The sequence below is a fragment of the Pleurodeles waltl genome, chromosome 4_1, assembly GCF_031143425.1.
Source record: "Pleurodeles waltl isolate 20211129_DDA chromosome 4_1, aPleWal1.hap1.20221129, whole genome shotgun sequence".
Taxonomy (NCBI): domain Eukaryota; kingdom Metazoa; phylum Chordata; class Amphibia; order Caudata; family Salamandridae; genus Pleurodeles; species Pleurodeles waltl.
Window position 1 is genome coordinate 337748059 of NC_090442.1, and position 12822 is coordinate 337760880.

The 12822-nt window shown below is 41.1% G+C and overlaps 1 protein-coding gene across 8 annotated transcripts in view; it reads right to left on the bottom strand.

Moving 5' to 3' along the window:
• EPS8 (EGFR pathway substrate 8, signaling adaptor) overlaps positions 1–12822 on the bottom strand; it is a 790402-nt gene that overhangs the window by 19976 nt on the left and 757604 nt on the right. For all 8 annotated transcript variants that reach the window (XM_069228470.1, XM_069228468.1, XM_069228462.1 and 5 more), the window contains one exon: positions 6696–6825. In XM_069228470.1, coding sequence (XP_069084571.1) covers positions 6696–6825 — 130 coding nt within the window. The remainder of the gene's footprint in view (positions 1–6695; positions 6826–12822) is intronic.

The window sequence follows — 12822 nt, forward strand, 5'->3', positions numbered from 1 at the left end:
AATTTTGAAGGGGCTTTACCTATTGTAAATTACTGCTTCGAGCACATTACATTGTTTATGGCATTGTGTTTACATTCTGCAAGTTCTCAACTAAATTAGTGCTCCATTGTGCTGGACGTTAATTTACTGGCTTTACATTGATGCACAACGTGTTATAGCAGCACTAAGATCATACGAGTAAAACATTATTTGCAGGCCAGGAGAGGAGAGTGCTACGTTTAGAAAAGGAGGTGGCTACGAAAATAAATATTGCAGGTGGTCAATAAAAAAAGATGAATCCCCTGGAGTAGTTAAATGTGTTTGTGGGCTGCCTACGGGCTATCACTGATACAGTCTAGGGCAGTTTCTTAAGGATATGAAAGGTTATATACTTTCAGGAACATCTGCTAACTTTGTAGGAAGTTGTAGGTTTAGAGAAGGGAAACGCATCCATGCTGAAAGTACAGTTGACTACAGTACAGAAGATGATGCCTGCCCTAAAAGGAGTAATGTAAGAGAAAGGTGAGAGGAATGCAAGACAGCTGCGTTTTACAGATAGGGCTTCAAGGCCAAATACCGAGTTACTGAGACCTACTTCATCACTTGAAGGCAACTGGACTATGATGAACTGATGTCCCAGGGGAGGTTTTCAGACACTGGTGTCCCAGGCGCATGCGCGCTTCTACTGGAGCAAATGTGCTACTGCAATGGCAAAGGACTAGCAGGACCACTCTGTAGTGGTAAAGGCTCTACCTGCATCAAATCCAAGACCCTTAACCAGTGCTTAATTTGTAAATAAAGAGGTGCCGGTGCCCAAAGCCCTCCTCTTAAACACGCGGCTGCTGCAATTAAATGTGTGAACATAGAATACTGAGGCCATCTCGGGACTCTTCAATCCATATAAAGTCACTCCCTGCCTCTTTAGCTCACTCTTGCAGCTTTCTACTTTCTCTCTTGGTGACGCTTTTTCGTTTTCTCTTCCTCCGTCTTTCTCAAATGCGTCTTTTACTCGCAGTAAATGCTTGAGGCAGAAGAATAAGCCCCGGCCCTCAAAAATAAGTGCCGGTGCCCGCAACGGAAACAACAAGCACAAATTAAGCACTGCCCTTAACACATAAGCCGACATCGCCAGCTACTTAATACAGCAAGGCTGGGAGTGCACGGGTCACGGCTGCGCCCAAAGGCTGCCAGTACTGAAGTGGCTGACTGACAAAAGTTTTCTTTGAGTGACTGTTAAGTAACCCAGCTGAAGAACTCACTAGATCCAGCACCAGGTATTAGGTCCTTGGATTTCCTCACACATAGGATAACTCACTCGTCCTCTGTCTCTGGTCTGGTGAGAGTCCGCCCACCAGGCCCTGCACATTGTCTTTAGGTCAGGGCACCGATGTCACAAACTTGTCGAGTGCCTCTATCCTCTCCAGGCCCATGGCCCTCGTTTCCTTCACTTGTCACCTCATGCACATTGCCTCAGCTTGAGCAACGGTGCTGTAACACCTGCTGCGAGAAGCTAGTCTCAGCAGTGCCTTCACAGCAGCACAGTAAAACACACAGGAGCGCACATCCCGCCATTAAAGCAGGAATGTCTGCCTGACAGACGTCTGTAGACAAAGGTTTTGGAGTATTGCCTACAGCCTATGTGATATTTAATATCATAATCCCATGCCTGTATTAACGTAACTTGGCATGTACATCAATCTACAGTTAGCATACTTAGATACTACAAATACTCGCCGTTAGCACAATCACGGCTTGTGTGATACTAAATGCGCTGGTAGGGGGGAGGAGAGGGGCAGCTATGATCTTCACAATGCATACCCTGGGATCATTTATAACTGCATAAAAATCGTTCTGAACATAGTTCCTCAGTTAACCTACAGTTCACTTTGGCACTTTCTTAACAGGCACCGTATTTACCAAAGTATTATACATGAACTATGATGTGGGAATCGTGCACTTCTTAGCTGCTGCATATATGGATTCACATCCAGTAAATCACCATGGTAACCAATACATAAAATCAGTTTTTCTCCAATTATGACGGCAGTAGTGGGCTGGCTGACAGCCAGAGACCCTGCCTCACGGGTCGGCACTGCAATCAGATATTATGGCCAGCGCAAATGCGAAACTGATTTGCTAGGACGTGGTAACAGCCACCGGGCAGTCAACCTTTTCTCGCTGCTATTTACTTGTCAATCCTACTGATTTAGGAGGGAGGCTACCGTTTTTGCCCATCCCACAGTATACACATTTTCTCTGTGCTCTCCTACTGTTTTAAGGAATCCGCTAAATGGGCAATCTAAATGAAACCCAGCTTCTTGAGCAGAACAAAGTTGCCGATAACTTAATGAAAGCACTGTAGTGTCACGTACTTGGCAGCTGTTACTGGAGAAAGACCCGCCTCGAAACCACACTGGCATGATTTCTGCTGAAGAGATGTGTAAGGACACAGACGTCCTTCATATGTCAGGACATTTATTTATCATGATGGCATCAGAGTCAGAAACCACATGCACCTTTCTAGCTGAATTAGGTCCCATTTAATGCGGATTCCTGCGAGGTCATAATTGAACCCAGTGCTTAATTTGAGCTTGTGGCTGCCGGTGCGGGGAACCTGGCATTTTTTTTTTTTCATCAGGCATTTTCTTAGAGCTAAAGACACTAGGGGGAATACGGAGGAAGAGAAGGACGGAAAAGCACCAGAAAGGGAGAAAGCCGAAAGCTGCAAGAGTGAACTGAAGGGGCAGGGAGTGGCTGTAAGTGAATTAAAGAAGCCCGAAATGGCTTTAGTATTAAGGTGCCTTATATTCTGTGCTTACACATTTAACTACGGCAGCCGCATGTTTCTGAGGAGAGCTTTGAGCACGGCGAGTTTTTATTTACAAATTAACCACTCACTGATTGTACCTAATATGTGATTTTATTTCTAGCGCTATGCTATAATGCTTATTAATAGTTTCGAAACTTTAAAAATCCCACTCTTTTTGTACCTAGAATGTTGGTAAGCCCGTTAACTCTATATGTGGTTCACAGATGTATGTAAGCAGAAGCGTGCCCCTGATGGCGAAAGCATGCCTCATTTGTCATAAATGGAAACAAGTTACAAAACGCAATCAGTACTACGGCAATAATAGAATACTATAGATGTAATGGTGGAACAGTTTTACACTATCTAGAATACACTTTAAATAAATATACACACAATATTTTATTAAGAACAAGGTGACCAATTTTTGAAAGCGTTGAGGTAGCCCTAGAACCAATGTGTATCACATGATTTTCTAAAAATGTTTAGATAATACTTTATTAGCACAGAGATCACAATACTAATAAGCCTGTGCAGGAGAGCAATAGTTCAGTGGCTTTCAACCGGGGGCGGCCGTACATGCCAACCGAACATGCTCTTCCAACATTTATGCAAATTCTCAGTTTGAGCCACATTGTTTGAAATTGTAAAAGGAAGAGGTCCCTTCTGTTTACAATTTATTCTCAAAGTCGCAGACAAAAATCTACCTTGCTCTTAAATATGCAATACCTTCAATCAGACTGCATGAATCTCAGTCCTTCAGACAGACACCTGTAGGTTGAAAGAAATGTCAGGACAAAAGCAAAGGCAAGCAATTCCCGGCCAAAACAAATACAGATAACTTTGAGCTCGTTTGATAAAGGTTTGTTTGGGGGAAAAAAAGCACTGTGCATAGCAAGAAATGTCATAGTTAAGGTCATAACGGATGATGTGCAATATTCATTGAAAACAAATCACCAGGGTGGCGTGTCGGTGATCATTCTTTATATAATACCGTACCAGTCTAAAACATTTTCTCTGCATGTGACGAGAATGCTGCAACTGAGAAACGCTTATAACTCTGATATTTAACACGTTCCTTTAAGTCAGGCCTGACTGTACTACTAAATATCGGCAAGAAGAATATCATGGTAAACAATATCAAGGACAGAATACAGAGGGACAAAATATTGACAGATTAGGGCGTATGAAGAAATATACAGATTTACTACTCCGAACTCCACTTCTATGTACCTTTGATGTGTATGTGCCACACTGGTACATATGAGTGGAGTTAGGTATGGAAACTCCAGACTTGCCCATCACTATTTTGATATTTTGCCTCGATATTCTGTACCATCAAATATTCTGACTTCAATACTTTGTATTCACACTACCAGACCTAGGTGGAATGAGCAACTGTGTGGTTTCTAGTATTGGCGAATGTTGGAGAGCTAAAGAAAATGATGTTTCCTTGCCCATTCAATATAAAAGTAACTGAAAAGAGATATCACGGTCATGGCCACCTATGACGGATATAAAGCCCTCTTCTAAGATATTGGCTTATCAGTTGAGGGGAGGGTGGTGGTAGCACAACTCAAGTAATAAAGTAAATACAACTGTGCCTAACCCTCTTCTTAACCATCTGGAAACGTGGCACAAAAGGAGTAAGGCTTAACTTAGAAGCAATGTGAAAAGTATTTGTGCAGCTCTCAAGCAGTACTAAAGTGAAAACACAAAACAAGAAAAATGCCACACCAATTTAGAGAACATTTTATTGAATAAGATGACATAAAAATTATAAAAGTCCAATCAGTAGAATCCGAGTTCTGAGTTTTTAAAGCTTTATGTGAAAATATCATCAAGAAGCACAAAGCTCAACTCTCAGTTATCTGGTCATGCTAGACAGGGGTAAAGTCACAAGTTCAGGCCGACAGCAAAGGAGCGCAGGATGGATACATGACCAGGTCTGTCCCGTTGAAGAGTTTAGCTTTTCAAGTCCGAGTGAGGAGTTGCAGGTGGAGTTTCACGTTGGCGGGGGGCACAATGAGATCATTATCGGCAAGAGCAGCAGGTCGGGCATCGAGGACAGTGATTGTTGTAGAGTAAAGAGTTGGTCATCAATGGAGATTCATGTTGGCAGTCTACTCTGGATGTTGCTGCTGATGCAGACTGTTATGATTGGGCGATGTACAGTCCTCTGTGAAGATTCCAGTTGATTGGTGTTGCAGGTGATCATCGTTTGGCACGAAAAGTCTGGTTCATGGTCACAAGGAGCTCAAACCTTTGGGGGTTTCTCCTGGAATTCAGGAGTACACTAGGATGCCAGCCAAGGGGCACCTCTTGGGGACCAGGGCTCAGTCCAGCAGAGGCCAACAGCAGGGCTTAGGCCGGTCCAGTTGGTGCTGGTCAGTCCAGGGAGGCCTCTAGAAACTTGCAGTGTCCCTGTAGCCCAAACAAGAGGCTGACCAATTGACCCCTGGAGTCACTTCTGAGGAGCCTGGGTACAAGCCAAAGCGGTGCAATCTTCCTTCTTTAGACAGCAGGGTAGTCCTCCTTCTGAATCTTTCACAGGTCAAGGAGTGTTCTCATGAGAGGTTCTTAAGTTCCCACATTGACGCCTGATGCCAAGCCTTTGTGTGGTGGAAATCCCTGGCCTACCTCTACCCCCCAAACCGGCTCTAGTTAGTTATTCCCCTTTCCTTCAAAACTGTCTGGGGTGGCAAGGGCAGGCCTGACAGGTTCCTTTGTGGGTGCAGCAGGCAAGGTCCTTTGAGGTGTAACCAGCTCAGGGTGCAGCTCCTCCCCAGCAATTCTATCAGGAAGACCCACTGCCTCCACATGTAGGCCCATTTGTCCCCCTGTCTGGAAAGAATACACATCCCACAACAGCAGAGCCATTCACAGTAATGCAACCCTGGACACAAGTAGAAAGGCCCATTCGGTTTATGAAGAAAAATGCAAAATTTCCAAAAAATTCATTTTCAGAATAGCAACTTCAAAGCGGACTTTACCATTAAAAAGGATAGTAAATTACAATTCATAAAACTGGAAGTAACATTTCTCTAACTGGTCCCAAACTATAGACATCACTTATTAAATGTAACAAGGTAATCCAGTGTTAGTCTGTGAGAAGGAGAGGCTTACAACAGTGATAAACAACATTAGGAGTTCTATCATTGAATTTCCAAGTCCTGGGTATATGTAGTACAATTTCCAAGAAATGTAACAGTAAATTAAATGTGCCAAGTGTGTGTTTACCAGTAGTACCATGTTTGAGGGTGAAAGCACAAACACTTTACCTCTGATTAGCAGGGGTAAAGCGCCAAGAGTCCCAAAACCAACAAAAATGAGTTAATCCCAAAACAGAGGACTGAAGGCAAAAAGTCTGGGGAGCACCACAAGGATGTCAGGGCTAACACTTTTTGCTTTGCTTCTTCAAGACATTCAATTAACCCCAATAAACAGTTGGAGCACCTAGCTAGAAAACAGAGTTAGTTAATATTATACAACTGAATAAACTGTAAAATATAAAAACAAACTTCTATGAACTAGTATGAAATATGAGGGTGTGTAGTGAAAGCAAAGATTTACATTAAAAACTTCCCAAGAACAACTTTGATTTAGGATCATCAAGAAACGTAAGGCCACATTTCGAGGTTGGCAGATGGGTACTCTGTCACAGAATTACACATGCCATAGGCCAAAATGCACTTGTAATATGGTGGATAGAATATCCAGCATGTTTGTGTCAGAGCATCCTGTCCACAAAACTTTATATAAGGAACTCAATTTTCTTTTACATAATCCTTATGACTAAAAGTGGGGGGAGGCAGAAGAATGAATTTACAACGCTTAGCAACTAATTGTAAAGTTAGCATGTTCAAATAAAACTATTTTCAAAATGAAGGCACAGCAAAATTTTTCTTACCTCTAGTGCAGCTTTCTGGACGGTGATTTGGCTGTAGACCCTGCTTCCCTCCAAGCACACTGCTCTTAGTTCACTTTTATTGAGAGAAAAAAGTTGTGCACCTGTCAGCACCCCGAGGCTGTTGATAGTTCTAAAGAAAAAGAAGAAAAACAGAAGAAGAAATGTGGTATGTTATTGATGAGTGACTGTAACAAGCATGTTGAACACAAAGTACTGTATTTTTTAAGCAAAACATAAGTTGAAATTCGGCAAAAAGGATATTTGACAGTGTTTCAAACAAACATATTATAACGCTACATACCAGCAATTTGGAATCATTTCTGAATTACTTTGCATTATACTTATCACCTCTGAAACATGACCAATGTTAATGATCAGATAAAAACGCACGGTAATGTAACATACAATGTTTTTAATTTGTGTTGAGCTTTACTGATTGTAATCGGTTAAACTAATTGGAATTAAGCTTGCATAATGAACAGCAGGCTTTCTCTGAAAACAAGTCCATATTAGCACAGTGTATTTCTCATTGTATTCCTACTGCACCTCATTTGGCAATATAGGCCTCTAACAACTGGGATTAGCACCTCCCTAAAATAAATGGGCTTCTTACCCTCCTGATTTTAGTGGGCTGTACCCACCTGTTGGTAAATAAAATCTTTTTAGGCATCAAATGCCAAACAGGCTACACTAAATGCTTCAGAAAGTGGTATAATGTATGGACATCTAAGTGTCTCACTCCCAATACTTTGTTAGAGACTAATCTTAGTAGTGCCGTGCTCATGTACCAATGATTATTTAGGGAACTTCATTGTATTGTAGCATAAATATATCACTTATTACACCCAACGCTCTACGTAAATGCTACAGTACAATACAGTACAGTACAGTGTGTGTTTGGAATTGTGTGATCTTAGTTTTTTGAGCCTGTAACAAAAAGTTTTTTTATGTCGTGTGACAACCGCTAAGATGTGGTTGTCATGTTATGGTATGCAGTGCGCAGCAGTGTGATGGCAGCTTTGATCAGCTTAGCGGGTCCCTTTATTGTATTTCTTAAGATCATATAGTTGTGCGTTCTGAGATTTCTATTTATTATCATGAGCAGGTATAGGACAGACGACGATAATTGCATGGGATAGAGATCTGCTCACAATCATCCTTTATATGCTTTTGTTGAGATGTTAAGGAATGGTCACAGCTGGGACCTGCAGTGGTGGAGTAAATAACAGTCCTCCTGTGGCCAGAAGTGTTTGTACGACCTCTTCAGTTATTTCATGTCTGTTGAGGCGATAACGCAATTACTGTGTTAATTACTATTACTGTGAATTGATACTATACTGGTTGATAGTCGCAAACTGTAGCAGAGGTATATGGGAATTATTATGCAGCTTGTTGGAACTGCAGTCGGCTTAACCACTGCTGGGTTTTACGGTGTTAGTGAGGGGCAACATTGTTATGTATTAATTTACATTACTATATATTATAAATCAGGCTAGACGTGAGTCATCCCTTCTTAGGTTACCTGGACCTAGAGTGTAATGTGCTGATTTGGATGTTCCGTATTTATGGAGTGTAGACTGTAGATTATACTTGAATGAGCGAATATTGTTCTGGGTCCTATGTTAGGGCTATAGGATGATGCAGTTACAATGATGTAGGAAACAAGCATTTGTCACCTCTCTTCTCAATTGTAAACAATTCTGGGTGCTTCAAATCTTAACTGGTAGAAGAACCAGACCTTGGCTGCTTGTACTGAGAAAGTGGTGCCTCTGACGTTTTTCTTATCATAAGATCTTATGACAATCTGTGGGGTGAGCCTGGAGCACAGTATCCCATTTTGTTTTTTTTACTGCTCAGATCTAAATTGTGGTACAGTGGTCCTTTTACTTAAAAGGCTCTGTGGATGATGCAACGTGCTTTGAACATTGATGGTCTATCTACAGGTAAGGCAGTGGGGAGTTTGCAGGACTGGTGTCAAGGATTCCCTGGGATGAAGGCAGCAAAGTACTCCTGTGATAGCATTTTGGGTTCGTTTTTTGCGTTTATAATGAAATGGGGGGCAAGTGTAGGCTGTTGACATAGTCACACTTGGACTTTAAAAATGCATGGGTAGACTGCAGCTTCTGTTGGTATCCAGTGTACGCATGATGTGTGTCAGTATTTTCATTGTGTAGAAGGTGCTCCTTGTAACCTTGTTGATATGTGGTAACAAGAATAGGTTGAATCCATGGTTATTGCTAGTTTTATTACCTCTCTTGGTGTAAGTGGTGGAGCCATAATTTCTTTGGGCCATAAGGTGGTAGGCTAGTGTTTGTGGCTTTTCCCACAGTCCATGATCTGGTTTAGTGGTGTTGAGCTGTACGTGATTAGTCATCATCCATGTATTTAAGGCATATAAGCAGTCATCAAATCTCATCTTCTAGAAGTCTTTTAGGACATCCATTTTTAGAATTAGTTGAGTATTGTCTGCTTAGTTTTAACCAGTGAGGTTGATCAATGTACAGTAGTGCTGCCTGAAGAGAGGGTTAGGTAGATGTTGATCAACAAAGGATTATGCTAGACCCTTGAGGGACACCACAATCATAGATGTGAAGAACTGATGTTTATGGTGGTAGGTACACCATGTTTTCAATGTCTCTGAAGAATGAGGCAATCCATTTAAGAGTTTTTTTTTTACCTATTTTAAAACAATAGAGTCTTGTTAGTAGTGTATGGTTGTAGATGGTGTCAAATGCCATTGCTAGGGCCAAATACGGCAGCAACTCCATTCTTTTACATTTTAAGTCATCCCATACTAATAGGCGTACTTATCTTCTTTGAATCCAGATTGTTAGTCTTACCTCAGATAATTTCAAATATTTTACCTGGGAAAGGGCCACTCAATATTGGTATTTAGTATGCCTGGTCAGATGGGCTGAGGTTGTTCTTCATGAGGAGTGGTCTAATGTTGGAGGTGTTCAACTCAGGTGAGAAAGAAGGCTAGAAGTCTCCTCACTACCTCCCCTGTGCAGGTTGTGTACAGAATAGATTTAATTTCTTTTTTGGAGGTGCTGGGTCTGAAGGTCCTCCTGATGGTCTACTATCGTTGATGATTCAGTAGAATTATTTTTCTTAAGGGTTGTAGAAGTTAAAATTGGAAGACTGGTGTTGTCACCTTTTGAGGTGGCTGAATCAAGTGGAGGTGGAGTGTTAGCTGTGTTCTCCTTCAGGTCATTTTCCATCTTTTCAATTTTTGGGAGATGGTGACACAGAAGGTTTGGGACTGTGGGGTTTCTGAGTTTTGGCTCTCTGGGTTGCAGAAATCTGAGTTTGTTGTTTCTTTATGTGGGCGGTTTGCTTCATTTAAGCGTGTGAAGTACTGTTGTCTTATTGTGGTTCTAATGGCTGTTCTTAGGCTTTGTTATACTTGTGTATTAAGATTTTGCCTTTTTCATCTCTTGATTTGCTCCACTTGCCTTGTAGTATGTTGAGTTGTGCTTTTATTCTTGTGGCTAACCCAAAATGCGATCTTTATTGGCAGCTGGTTGTCCAATGGAGTAGAGATCCAGTTGTAAAAGTATACATATGCAGGTGGTCTATTTACTGGGATTCGTTCAAGAAGCCAGTTGAAAATTATAGGGTTTAGTTTTTTCCGTGAACTGATATGCATCTGCTGGTGGTGGTTGCTGCTTGTTTAAAGTGTTATTATTGATGGGTATGTTGACATAGAATGTATGATGTTGTGGTCAACTCTTGGTAAGTTGTTGGTTCCTGTGGCCTGTCCCAGGGGAGCAAACATGGGGTGTGGTGTGTGTTCAGTGTCGTGAGCTGAGCCAGAAACAATTTGTTGGATGCTGATGACCTCAAGGTTGGATGTGATGGCTCTGAAGGTAGATCGGTGATGTGGGTGTTGATGCTAATTAAGGTCCTAATGATGTGTTGGTCATTAGATTTGGGAGTAGCATTTCCTGTGGCGGTAGTGGGCAATATGGGTGCTGCTGTCAGAATGGTGGTACAGTGGTCTTGGATGATGTGGTTTGCACTTGCACCAACGTTCTGAATAGTTAATGTATGTGTAATGACAGACAAGTGCCCTGTGGTTGGGTGTGAAATTCACATGTACACAAGCAGTAGTTCACTTTATCATGTAGCTGTACAAGTAGGTGAGTAATTAGGAGTACTAGTTTCTATGTGGCAGTAGATACTGTCTGCACTGGTCAATGGTTACTTACATGGAGGTTTGAAGATTGAGAGGCGAAGTTTCTAATACAAGACTCTTTCCAGACTCAAACAGGCAGCATCATTACCCTGTCTCCATTTACTTGGATGCCCGGGTTGGACACCCTAGAGGATCTATTTCAGTCGAGCGCAGCGGTCTTAATCAGGTGACCTAAACAACTGAAAGCCCTAAATCTGAGATCTAATTACAGCCCTAAATGCCATCTTCAATCAGATTCCTACACTCCAAGTCGAATAAGAGTCATAAGCCCCAACTGTCCAAACAGAACCCTAGGCTGTAGGTCCAGTCAGAGCCTCAATATCTTGACCAATGAGATGACCAACCCTAATAGTCAGGTAACTTGCCAGTAGAAACAAATACTTTTCTGGTCAACTGACGTAAGCTTAATGGTGGTTGCAGTGTGAGGAAAGGAGAAAACCATGTTCGGGTGACTGTGGACCTCACTGATTTCAGCTGTGCTAATTTAGTGATGTATGAAATCACCTCATAAACCTATTGATCATTGTGAACTCTGCTTATGTTTGCTTCTCATAAACATTCTGTCATATTAATCAAAATCAACAACAGGTATGATGGGAAGTTAAGTAACCTTTTGCAAAACCCAGGAAGAGAGGTCTGTAAAAATGACTTAAGTCAGTGAATTTCAACCTGTGGTCTGCAGCCCCCGGGGCCGGGGGGCCTGCAAGGCCTTTTAGGGTATTGGCAATTGTTTAGAAAATTAAATAATATTAGCAGACAAAGGAAGCATATTTACATACAAAAGCACAACTGGAATTCTTAAAATGCTATGTGTGAGTAATTTAAAATTGGAGGTTAACACTAAATTTGGCATCCACCTCTTGATTGTACAAATACAGCAAAACGGATCCGGTATGAATGGTTCATGGCCCCAATCAAAGCACTGATAAGCACAAAAAAACAGCAGCATGTATTTTTAGCAAAAAAAAGACAATTATCTTCTGGAGTCCAGCATATCACTTAATATATTTGAATAATACACAATTTTGAAACGCTTCAACCTTCCATTTGAAATTTTTATATTTGCATATGCTTTTGTTTGTGAACTAAAAAACATATTTCAGAATGTGGGTATTTGATGTATGCTTCTGTAAGTGTGAAATGTTTTCAAGTTCAAATCATATAAATTGCTTAAGTGGGGGTTTCTGGCTTTCAGTAGTGATTCAGTAGGGGTCCATGGAAGTCAGAAGGGTAAGAACTTTTGCCCTAAGTCCCTAATGCTTAGGCTATCCAGTTTTACATTTAAATCTACAATAACTGACAAAACCTCACCAAAAGGGAAACAGTCATCATCTGTGAAAATGGATAAACACTGATAAACACCTGCATATCCACAAATTAAACTACAATTCAACAAAAGGAAAGTGAGGAAGAATGAGAATTTGTTTTTATTTCACAGGGTAACTGTGGTAAAAGTTGCAGCAAGAAAGACTGGTGCACTATTAATCTGCTTGAGTTTTATAATTTAGGGACATCGCTATAATATTATTTCTTCTTCCATTTGTTCCCTGCAATTTTGTATGCTTGGATTAAAGATGCAGGGTTTAGAAACATGTTTTAGGTATGATTTAATTATTGTGTACAACGTTGAGAATTTAGAAACATTAAAGTCATATTTAATCTGTTGCCAGTGTTTCATTCTTTTACTTATTTGCGAAATGATGGGCTCATTATGGCCAACTTTACTATCACGTTTACCCATAAGCACAGCATGAATACAACTCTTTGAGCCCCATTTCTAGCAATTCAGTATTTGAACATTCAGTCAAGCTTTAAACATTCAATTCAAGGTATAGTGACAGCCACTTCTGAAAAAAGTGCTATCACCATGCACATGGGATAGTGGTGAAGCATGACAAGACTTCCAACAGACTAGCATTCATAGCTGCA